Genomic DNA, 11,851 nt, shown 5'->3' with positions numbered 1-11,851 from the left:
ACGAAATAATAACCTCTCACACTTAAAGTAACGTTAACACAACAAGTAAGTCTGCACCCTTTACCCGGAAAGGTTGAATTGCCCCTGAGTCGCTGACCCTGAGTAATTTGTGAGTTGTAATGTTTCTCATGTATTGGCACTGGCAAGAAAGTATTGTAAGCTCACCGCTGGACCAGGGTAGGGACTGAGGTCACAACCTTCCCTCCATGACAGGTTTAGACTTCTAATGAACTCCAGGTAAAAAGGATGACTGCTGTTCAACATGGAGAAGCCAACGATATTTGATTGATCATCTACCACGTCATCCAACCTCAACAGAGGGAAATCCTGAAAGAGAGAGATGATAGAGAGCTATTTACTTAAAAAGTACCGTGGACATATACATTATTGTGATTTTGGCGCTAAGAAACACTTTAAATACTTTAAAAAATCTAGGAATGAATGAACACCGCTGCCGCTGCACTGAGAGTAGTAGAGTACACGTGACGCGAAGGCCTTTGATGCGCATGCGCGTATTCTTTTCCTCATTATTGAAAACAGGCGCGATGTACAACGGTCCCGCGAAAGTGAGTGTTTAACAGTTAAACATGCAAAATACTCCGTTTTTTTTTCACACAGTATTTAGTATAAACTGTCTTTTCTGTCTAACAGTTAAAAAGTACTGCAAGGCAGCCCAGTTTGGCCGCTGTACCGTGAGCCAAGGTGAGTTTGATAGAATTCACTAGCACCTTGTTGTCAGCACTGCTTTAACGGTATAAATATTTTAAGGACAATTTTACAACAACAAAAAACGGGGTGTGTATATTATTTAAAAGTATTATTAATATAGTTAAGGTGCTGTAAAGTCATATTCAGTAGGCTACTGGTGAAAATATAAGAACGAAATCATTGAATATTAACCATTTATGGATTCAGAATATTAAAACTACAGCACATTAAATCTGGGTAAGTAGTTAGAGGTCATAAAAGTAAAATGTAAATGGATGTTTGATTTATTTATAATGCCATCATTCACTGCATTTTCCCGGAGGGTTTTGTTTTGATCTTGGCTTATAATGATGTAGTAGTGAGACCTCTACTATATAGTGGCCTATTATACAGTATTTCAATCCTATGAGATTGCAAACTTAAAGATAGGTTTAATACATTTTAAGTAAAATCAAACCACTATTTAACAGCAGTAATTTAATTACTGATGAACTCATTTGAAAGTTTTGAAAATCTTATAGAAAGGACAAAAAGGACCATGAATGAAATCATTTGTACAGTATAAAACTATATTACAATGGAGGCACCATACACAACATCACACGTTTATCGTGATTTGGTAAATTTGTGCTTAACTCAAATGCAATATTTACATATTATTCAGAAAAGGTCTACATTTTTTGTAATAGCTACATTTTCTTGGCCAGTTTTTTGCAAATAAATGCTGCTCTCTACGGGTTTGGTAAAACCCTCATCCATAAATAAATAGTAATTTACTGAAGGCAATATTCAACCCAGCTAGAATTCCACTCGACATAAGTGGTGCCCATTGGGAACGTTCAAGGAAAACATTAAAAATTGGCTCAAATATCATGGCTTTCACCTTGTCTGCTAAATCAGTCAGCCCTTGTGCTTTCTCACCTACGGGCAAGTGGATAATCCCAAGAGGTACAGTATGTTTGTCAATGGTACAGTCAACAAATACTTTTTCTATAGCTGTGTAGAAGCAGTGGGAAAGCTCTTGGTGGATCCATCAATTGGTATTAGATTATTTATCACAAAATATTTGCTTTCTATATGGCAGCTGAAGGAGGATCTAACTCCGCCTATGAAGACAGAAGACACCCATTGAGTTTTTCATAAAAAGCTTCCCATATCTCTGCATATATTGATTCCCAAGACTCTAAAACCTTCTGAAGTCAGGTGCATTTCAAGTGAAGCCGTAGAATGTTCTTCTGTCATTGACTCCTTCAGCAGCATTAAATCCTTTTGATTCCTCTTGAGGATGCTCCTCGTACAGTTTATAAATGGAGGTATGACAGATACCGTGACTGTTTTTGAAGGGCTTGATAATGGCAAGTGTCTTTCATCTTTAGTTTGCTCTCAATTAGATTGCCGACAATGTGAATCTGACAAGATGATGACCTTATTCAAGACGCAGACTTAATTTTTGAGACTGCTACTGAAAGCCATCACTCAACAGCCACCAATGAATCTAGCATACAACTGCAATATTGCCTTGTGGTTGTCTGCATTTGTCCCTGATCTTGGGGAAAAGCTTGCCAAAGTCAGATTAATAAAAGGCTAAGCTTAAACTTGAATGTTCAAATGAGCTGTTTTATAAGGAGAAGAAAAAAAAGACTGAATTTAATTTAATTACACTTTATAAAATATGTACATCAAAAATTATTTATGATGCCATGACAACACTAAAAATGGTGCATTACTAAATTAAAAAAATCACACTAAAATATCATTCAACTCATCTTCTTTCACACTCCTATTCATGTATCTTTAGTTCTTTTTTTAGTTGGCATGCTCTTAGCAAAATTGCCCTACTGCAGAGTAAGCTCTGGCTTCCTCCCAAATACAAAATAAATAAAAATTCCATAAAAAATGCATGTTAAGAAATGTAATCTCTAAACGTTTTACATATTAAATATTTGCCATTTACTGAGGCCATGTTTGGACAGTCTCAAATTTCATCTCCCACGATTCAATTTGCCTCTCAAGGTCAAAAGATTTAGCCGTCCTCACTTTCCCCTGGTTTCACAGACAAGGCTTAGGCCTAGTCCCAGACTAAAATGCATGTTTGAGCTGTCTTTAACTGAAAGCAACTTGGACTGACATATCTTAACATATGTCAGTGCCATTGTTTGGTCTCAAGATGCAAATGAGTGTGTTTTTTTTCTAAGGCACGTTTATAAAAGCTACTCAAATGCCCTAATTAAACTATTTAATTAAACTAAGGCCTGTCTGTGAAACCAGGCGTTTAACAGTGGTATTAAAATCCTAAACTCACAACAGAAGCATATGCGACCTCAAAACAAGGACATAATCCACCTCATCCTCGATGATAATGATAAACGGCATTGATGCGCTGTGAATCTGTGATGAGCTGGTCAATGGCCAGGCCTGCCATCGCTGTTAGTGGATGAAAGTGGGTTAAGGGGAGAAAGGGTAGTGTGTCATTGTTCAAAGTGAAAAAAGGGGGTTGTTTACCATTGTGGTGAGAATATACTTGTAGAAGGCTGATGTCATGCCTAATTCTGAGGCCTAGAGAAAGGGAGAAAGAGCAAGAGATATGTTGTATCTCAGAAATCTAATTATAATCATAATTCATTCTACATTTGCACAGTTGAGTCATGTCAGGTTTTTATCTCCGTCTGTCTGACTGTTTCAGTTGTGTTGAACACAATAGTCTGAAAATGTGAATTAAAATCCCATTTAAACCTAGCAATAAAGTAAGCATAAGTATTTCAAAAAATGTAAAAACAAAGATAAAAATGATGACATAAGATTGTAAATAAATATATATATACTGTATATTATACTGTAAATATGAAATTAAATTGTTCAATGCAACTCATCAAATTGTTTTTAAAAAAAGCACCGGAAAAAATTAAATATTCTTAAATCAGGAAAAAGTAAAATGCAGTCATTTGCATTAGTGGCCTCTGATTTATGGACCCCTAAATAAGCACACATACCTTTTTTAATATTAGTATAGACACTGATGCATTAGCATCAATGATAATTGTCGCAACTTTGTCATCACGGATTTCCTTTAGCAGGGGGGTGGGGTCCAAGTTTTCATCGAGCATTCTGACTGAGAGTGTTTCCCGGGATATGAGGAAGTGACGCACAAGCTCCTCCAATCGCAGCAGGCCTGAGGGTATAGCATAAAACCCCAAAAATACTTTATACTACTCCTTAATATAAGCATTTCATGAAAACATTCTCAATATATATTCACAATATATAACAATACATATATTTGTGAAAAATTAGTAAAGCTCTCACAAATTTTATAATTCTTAGTATATCAGAATGGCCGTTCAGCATAAATGTTACGTCGACACATTAAAATAAATGTCATGTAACCATCTAAAACCTTTTAACAACTTTCATAAACTGTCAGTTGCAGTAAACCTTACCTTACTTTCCACCCTGCTCCTCCATATTAAAGTCAGTGACTATCGAATTAAGTGACTTTGAGAGCCAATAAAGTTAATTCTGTATGTACATAAATTTGTGCTCTAAGCCACCACAAAATCTATATGGTGAATTCATTGATTTTGGACTGCAGTCAACAAGATGCACAGCTAACGATAACAGCAGGATGAAGTGATGAAAGAGTGCGTTCTCACAAAAACAAACAAAAACTACCACACCACTGTGTGGTGGTATCCATGCTCTCTCAAACATCCACATTAGTAAGAAACCAACGTGTAGATGAGCACGTCCATGCATGCTAATGTGCACAGAGAACACAAACATGCCTGCACAAACACAACTGCCTGCATCTTAAACAGACAAACACAGTTACACTTGAACATGAGCACAGGCTGGAGTAATTATATGGATAAGTGCAGATATGCAAACAGCAGTAAACAGTGGTGCATAAAACTGTAGCACCATTACCCAGACCATACCAATCAAGTGAGAGCTGCTCACATCAGCAAGTTACAAGAGATCAACTTGCAGTCAGCATCGTAACAGCTCACATGCGTTTCACTCTAGTGCACCAACTACTACTCATTAAGCTTAGTCAACAAAGTAACAAATACAATTAAGATTGCTTCTTGTTTGTCTGCATGATTACACAATCCTCAATGCGAAATCCTTCAAATCAGAGTGAATGTGGACAGCACTACTCATGCGAAAAACATTGGTGCAGTATTTTTTATATATCAGTGATAATCATCTTACATCACCTGAAAGGCAGGTGTGCTTTTTTAATTGAGAAAAAAGTGAAGTGCCTCCAATTGTGCCTATATTAACAGTTAAATGTATTAAATAAGGTAAAATCGGGCACAATGGGGCTGAAGGCACACCCTAAGACAAATTTGCTTTTCACTACTCCCATAGTGTATGATTGCAGAAAAAAAGTTTTTATTGAACATTAATTCAAGTTTGTTTAAAGTCCCACTGTAGTCAATAACTTTATCCCTTAAAACTCTTCTTTGATAAACAATGAGTGACGTACACGCGCGAGAGATCACTTCCGGCGCTTTCCGGCGCTTGCGCAGACCGAAGCGCCCGCGCCCTCAGATCACTTGAACGTGGCTGTGGTTACAAGAGGTAAAACCGATATAAATACTGTTCGTTTTCTCACACAAACCGCTCGTTTCGTGTCTTAGGCCATCAATGTGTACTTACATTTACGAGTCATTAAATCATGTTTAATTTGGACTTCTCTGTGCATGCTCTTTGAGGAAGTTACCATAGACCTGCATTATATGACTGACAGACAAGAACGGTTTGACCTAAAAATATCAAAATTGAAACTACTGTGGAAACAAAGACACCTACATCTTGGATGCTCTTGAGGTAAGCTAAAACATACCAAAAATTAATTTCAAAGTGAACTATCCCTTTAAGACCGAATGCATGGATCTAATATAATGGCACGCAATCCGATTTCTTTCACAACTGTTTATTCACTGAAGACATAACTGACTGTAAATACTCACCAAGATGGACATTTTGACCAATTTTTATGTATGTTTCACTGATTAGGCAATAGGCATGCATGCATCTGAAACCCCAAGTATTCTTTGCTCGTCAGTGTTCCTTTCCATCTCGCAGCTCACACAGAAAGAGTGTGGGGGGATCAGTCTCTTTCGCAGTTTAATGCGCTTTAATAACTCTTTTTAATATAAAGCCTGTCCCGCAGTAGACTGCATTTTACGACATTCACATTGACTGATTTGGACGTTAAGTTTAGGCTATTAAGGAGGGGCGAAAGCACACCCCTTTAAAGGAAAGGAATGGCATGCGCCACAATGATCATTTTATCTTGATTATCATGTTTTCATAATCGTTGGATGCCAAATTGAAAGTGAAACTAAAATTTGATTCATCATCGCACAGCCCTACTGCTGTTGAATTGTTTTTTCAAATGTTCACACAATTCATTTAACAAATCAAATGTGTCACCACGCATGAAAGACACATGATAGTGACACATGATATAATTTGGCCAGTCAGCACAGGCATCTAGTAGGCAGTCATTGCTGTATTTTAACATTATTACGAGGACATAAAAGATCACGATCTCTACGATTCACTTTAAAAGTTGGACGTGGATGAAAATCGTCAGATCGCCCACCCCTACTTTAGCCCCAACAGCAGGTACGCCTTTTACCCCACATACCCTACTTTCACATGTTCTACCGTTTTTGAAAAACTGTTGCTTTAATTACTTTGAACAAAACTGAAAATCAATAAGTCTTTTGTCTCAAAATATAGACATTCATTTTTATCAATTCTCATTTGCTACGTAAATCTACAACATTTTAAGAAAACATTAAATGTTAGATCAAATTAGCACAGAATCAGCTTTGGGATCAGCCAAATTTCCACGTGCATCATCAAAAATGCGGTTGTTTAGAAAAGTGCTGAGGTGAATTTCTTTGCCATCTGGTTTAAAAGAGAATTAAGTAAAATGCTCCGTTTACCCCCGTGCGCCTTTAGCCGCATTGTACCGTACAGTTTTATAATGTTACTTTGGCCTTAATGCTACTTTTTAGGGAAAGTGGGATATAGAACGAGATAGGTGATCAGGAAATATAAATTGTTAATGTTAAAATGTTAAATCCAGATTTGAACTTGCACTACTGTATGAACAAATGCATGTGTGCTAACTGCTAGGCCACAGCGACCAACATTTTTACTGAATATAATGTCATTATCATCGCCATGCAGAAAAATTTAATCCATAAGAATAAAGCTAATAAAAGGTGTAATCTTATAAAAATATGTAATTTGCTGAAGCAGTGGCATCGTCGTTAATAACATAATATAATAGGCACCAAGCCTAAGGATAATGCACTTATGTTAAAAATTTAAATGAATTGCAATGTGAATCGGCTACTGTGAAATGAATTGGAAAAGGTCCTGTGAACAATGAACAATTCAGCTTGATCTACACAGTATAACAGCTGAATGAAAGAATGGGCAGTTCAAAGTTGATGGTGCCAACACTTTCCCTGCAGACTTACACTCTGCTTTGGCACAGATCAGGCTGGCCGTCGGGTAACTGAAAGAGTGCAGAATGGCACCGATCGCCAAGCTTAAGTCCTCGTTGCTAGGATACAGCGTCACTGAGGCAAAGCGCAGATATGGCAAGCGTGGAGTCTCCTCTGGACCGATCTTGATGTGAGGGATCTGGGAGGAACAGACAAAAATAAAGAGGGCAATTTAGAAGAATAGATTGTGTGATTGACCCACACGGGTTTTTCATTGGCTGATGCCAATATCTAAAGCAGCGGTTTTCAATCTTGCTCCTGGGTACCCACAGCACTGCACATTTTTTATGTCTCCCTTATTTATGGCACCTGATTCAAATCATTAGCTCGTTAGAAAGGAGCTCCATGAGGTAAAGGTGTATTCATGCCTTGTTGTTGGAATTACCGTAATTATTCCCACTTGTAAAAAAGTGTTCACGTCCTCGTAGAACTTATAATTACAACTTTTCTGAGCGCTCCGACTAGTATCATGTGACCGTTGTACCACCTGAGCGCTGCAGATTTATTCTGCTGTTGGTAGTGTTGCTATTGAAACGCATAATTCTGAGGACGAGTAGCTCCGAGTAGAAAGTCACGTCACATGTTTTTAATTACGGTAATTACGACATGCCGTGAATGCAGCATAAACTGAGCATGTCAGATGAGAGAGACATATAAAATGTGCAGAACTTTCTATTCATCAAAGAAATTAAGATTAATAATAATAACACATGAATCTTGTGCACCGAATAAGCATATTGGAACGATTTCTAAAGGTAGTAATGACTGAGTAATGGCTGCTGAAAATTCTACTTTGCATTAAATTACATTTTAAAATATAATAAAATAGAAAACGAGTTTTTTAAATGGTCATATTTTTGATCAGATTAATGCAGCTTTGTTGAGCAAGCGAGTTAAAAATTTTTTTTAAAAAAAATTACAGACCCCAAACTTTTGAACGATAATGGCGAGATGTGTATATACTGCAGTGGTGGAGGAAGTACTGAATCTCAGTACTTAAGTAAAAGTACAAATAACCAGAGACATATTTACTTTAGTAAAAGTAGAGGTAGCCTACCACAATGACAACCCTACTTAAGTAAAAAGTAAAAAGTACCTGATTTTAAATGTACTTTAAGTATTAAAAGTAAAAGTACTTGCATAACAATTTATTCTCTTAATGTGTATATTCTAATGATTAATAAAACAGTTAATTCTAACTCATTCAACCTAATACTCATATAATGATGTTCAATATGATGGAAAAGCAGTTATATTTTAAGTTTTTGTCACCATTTCTTGCAATTAGGCAATATACATCACATCAAGCTTACTATATACCCTTACTATATACGGTATATATATATATATATAAACACACATATTATGTTAAAACGCCGTATATGATGGCGTTTGGCTGTAAACGCGATTCATTTATGGCGTAATTCTGAACCTCTTGGCTTGCCATACTAATCCTAACCAAACGTATAATACACACGCACCCCACATCACTACTAAACCTACCAATGCGTTTCCTTTGCATGTAAAAACTAATTTTCGCGTATAAATTGCATGATAAACACACTGCGTGCTATAGAGACGCATTTAGTGTGACCGGGTTGATATATCTATGGCAACCAAACTTCACTGGTGAGACAGAAACGTGCGATGAACGGACGGTCAGGATGACGTTTTGACGGGAAAAACTGATCAGAAAATTTAACGAAAATGTAACAGAACGTTGTAGAAATGTAGTGGAGTAGAAAGTATAATAATTGCTGCAAAATGTAACGAATTAAAAAGTATGCACTATTGATTCTACTTAAGTTAAGTACAGATACGTGAAAAATGTACTTAAGTAAAGTAACGAAGTATTTGTACTTCGTTACATTCCACCACTGATATACTGTATATACTACCAAAGATTTACATTTTCACAATGAAATGTGTTTCTGAAAGTAATTACTTTATTATTATTTTTTTTTTTTAAAGTAAACAATTATAATGTTACAAATGATTATTTCTATGGCATTTCACTTGCAGCAATGAGAATATGGTTGTGTGCTGTTCAGAATTGAACTGAGAATGCCTTTCAGTTCCAACATTTGAATTGAGGTTGCAGACAGAATGTTGAATTGCAAAATTAACTTTATTTTTTAAACTTTCTAAAGTCTTGACAGTAGGGCTGGGCGATATGGAGCAAAAAATATATCTCGATATATTTTGCTATATCTCGATATTCGATATATATCTCGATATCTTTACAGGAAAATGGATGTGAATACAACTCAAAATATAGGCCTACAATCAATAGAAAATTAATTTTCCATAACAGAATGTAACCAAATGAGAAAAATTAAACACAGGGCCTGAATTTCGTCATCATTATTAATCACGTGATTCATATACAGAAACTGAATAAAGTAATCAAATGGAAAATAACACTGATTATTATTAATCCTGTTATTAATCCTGATTCCTTTAACTTAAAGCTATCTTTTGTTGTATTGACAACAAAATGAATGACACACATATGGCTGCCGTCACTTTAAGAGGTAGTGCACGGATCCTGTGTTCATTATACTGGCATGCGTTTTATGCTTATTAAAGACAAAACCGACTATGTTTAGAGTATACTCACGACGACCGAAATTGACAATTTAGCGTGTTAAAGCAATATAAACCGCGAAAAATAACTTTTGTTACTGGCCAGCTGTTCTTAAGGCGGATTTTCTATGAATGTGCGCATTGAAAATAATCTCTCAGAGAGCGCGCGAGCACTGATTAGTTTAAAATCGCTTGAATGTTTAAACTGGTAAGACTTAAAAACACGAGCAAATGGTAAACTTCAGTCACGATGCACTGCTGGCCCGATTGTGCGAGTGAATATCCATCATGTCCCGACTCCTAAACGCGAGTGTGTTTTATCGCCGCAGCTCTTGATGCTTGCCTTGCACAACACATTATGAGAGACGAGAAAGAAGCGGCACCGCTGAACACTCACGCTGTTTGTGAAATTGCGTCTGGCAGATAGTTGTTAAAGGAATGATTTGATTTTATAATCTGTGTGGATTACGATTGCGGGAATTTCCCGCATTATAAATGGGAGACCTGCGGGAATGATTAGAATTATGCGCAATACCCGCGCCGAAATTCGAGCCCTGCAATAGTTTAAAACAAGACGTTTGTAGTAGCCTTCTGATTACTGGAGTCCATTAATCGAACTTCCATGCCTCTTATATAGTAATTATATATTGTAGTATGTAGGCTACCAATTTACTAATGCAATTAATGCTCACACTCGGTTTCTCTCGTGCTCTGTCGCTCGCGCGCAGACACACTCGGAGTTCTGTAGCCTCCGGGCTGGTTGCGGATGAGACAATTGTTGAATGAGACAACACGCGAGGTGAGGGGGAACAAAAGCAAGGAGGCGGGGGCGAGCACAGCACAGAGAAGGCAAACAAGCAAAGTGGCGAAATCAGGATTAAATATAAACAATATATCGATATAAACGATATGTCAAAATCCATATCGTGTTTAAAAAATATCTCGATATATTTTAAATATCGAGATATCGCCCACCCCTACTTGACAGTTTCAAAAGTTTTAAAGCCTTGAAGTGTTTATTGGCCTTATAGAACGACAGATAAACTATTGGATGCTTGTCTCCCTTTTCTTTAAAGCGCTAGTATCTAAAAAGCCATCATTGTTTAATTTATTTTAATTATATTGAAAATCTGGGATTGAAAATGCAGACCACACTGTGAATAAATATAATACAATTTAATGATAGTAAATTAGGTGTACACAAAATGACTGAAATGAAAAGCACGCTCATTTTACGTAGTATAAAATTCTTAATTGGCTGAGTGGGCACCAAAACGGCCAGATATCGGCCAATTAATCATCCTGGCTGATATATCATTCTCTCTAACCGTAAGGAAGGAGGAAGAGAGAGAGAGAAAATATGGGAAATTAGGTCAGAGGGAGAGATGCTTTTCAAGCAGCAAAGCAAAGGCACACAGGAAATAATGGCCTGTGGCTGAGGAGCAGTGTAAATTTATCATCTCAGGAAATGCTCTCACAGACACATACGCAAATGCACTTCCTTTCATTCTCACCTCTTTTTCCCCACATATATGACTGACAGTGGATCCAGAAGCAGGACTAGAGGCAGGACCAATGACAGAGACCACTCCCTTTGGCAAGATCTGACACACTTGGAGGGGTAAAGATATATTATTAGAAAGAGACAGATAAATAGAGATACCATGAGAGAGCTAGAGAACAGGGTGATAGAGCAAGACAGTGACTGAATGAGAGAGGGACAGGATTGAGAGAGAGAGAGACAGACATTGCAGTGAGCAGAGAAAAAGCCAACATCTTGGATGCCGTCCAGTTCTGTGTCCTGTTCCTAGATGATATATCAAATTAGGAGTCAATGTAAAGCTCTTTTTGATTAATTACATCAATAAGCACAACACAGATTTATGCTCTGCCTACAGGAGATTGCTGCTCTAATTCTACAGAAGAATGAGGAGGAGAGAGAGAGAGAGAGCACAGGGTGTATATTTAGATGAAAAGATTTTTTTCCTTGCTTGCTTTTGAACTGTTGCATTGAAATGTTCAGG

The 11,851-nt window shown here is 37.0% G+C and overlaps 1 protein-coding gene across 12 annotated transcripts in view; it reads right to left on the bottom strand.

The window, feature by feature from the left end:
- LOC130076798 (glutamate receptor ionotropic, kainate 5) overlaps window positions 1-11,851 on the bottom strand; it is a 121,951-nt gene that overhangs the window by 33,916 nt on the left and 76,184 nt on the right. For 10 of the 12 annotated variants that reach the window (XM_056242039.1, XM_056242043.1, XM_056242044.1 and 7 more), the window contains 5 exons: window positions 11,342-11,439; window positions 7,215-7,380; window positions 3,699-3,877; window positions 3,211-3,264; window positions 166-327 (listed from right to left, as the gene is read on the bottom strand). In XM_056242039.1, the coding sequence (XP_056098014.1) occupies window positions 166-327; window positions 3,211-3,264; window positions 3,699-3,877; window positions 7,215-7,380; window positions 11,342-11,439 (659 nt within the window). The remainder of the gene's footprint in view (window positions 1-165; window positions 328-3,210; window positions 3,265-3,698; window positions 3,878-7,214; window positions 7,381-11,341; window positions 11,440-11,851) is intronic. The other 2 variants (XM_056242046.1, XM_056242047.1) reach the window with 1 other exon arrangement.

This window comes from Rhinichthys klamathensis, unplaced genomic scaffold (genome assembly GCF_029890125.1).
Source record: "Rhinichthys klamathensis goyatoka isolate OS25496 unplaced genomic scaffold, OSU_Roscu_1.1 h1tg000690l_1, whole genome shotgun sequence".
In the NCBI taxonomy this organism is placed as follows: domain Eukaryota; kingdom Metazoa; phylum Chordata; class Actinopteri; order Cypriniformes; family Leuciscidae; genus Rhinichthys; species Rhinichthys klamathensis.
The sequence above is the reverse complement of the archived record's forward strand: the minus strand, read 5'-3'. Positions and strand labels throughout refer to the sequence as shown.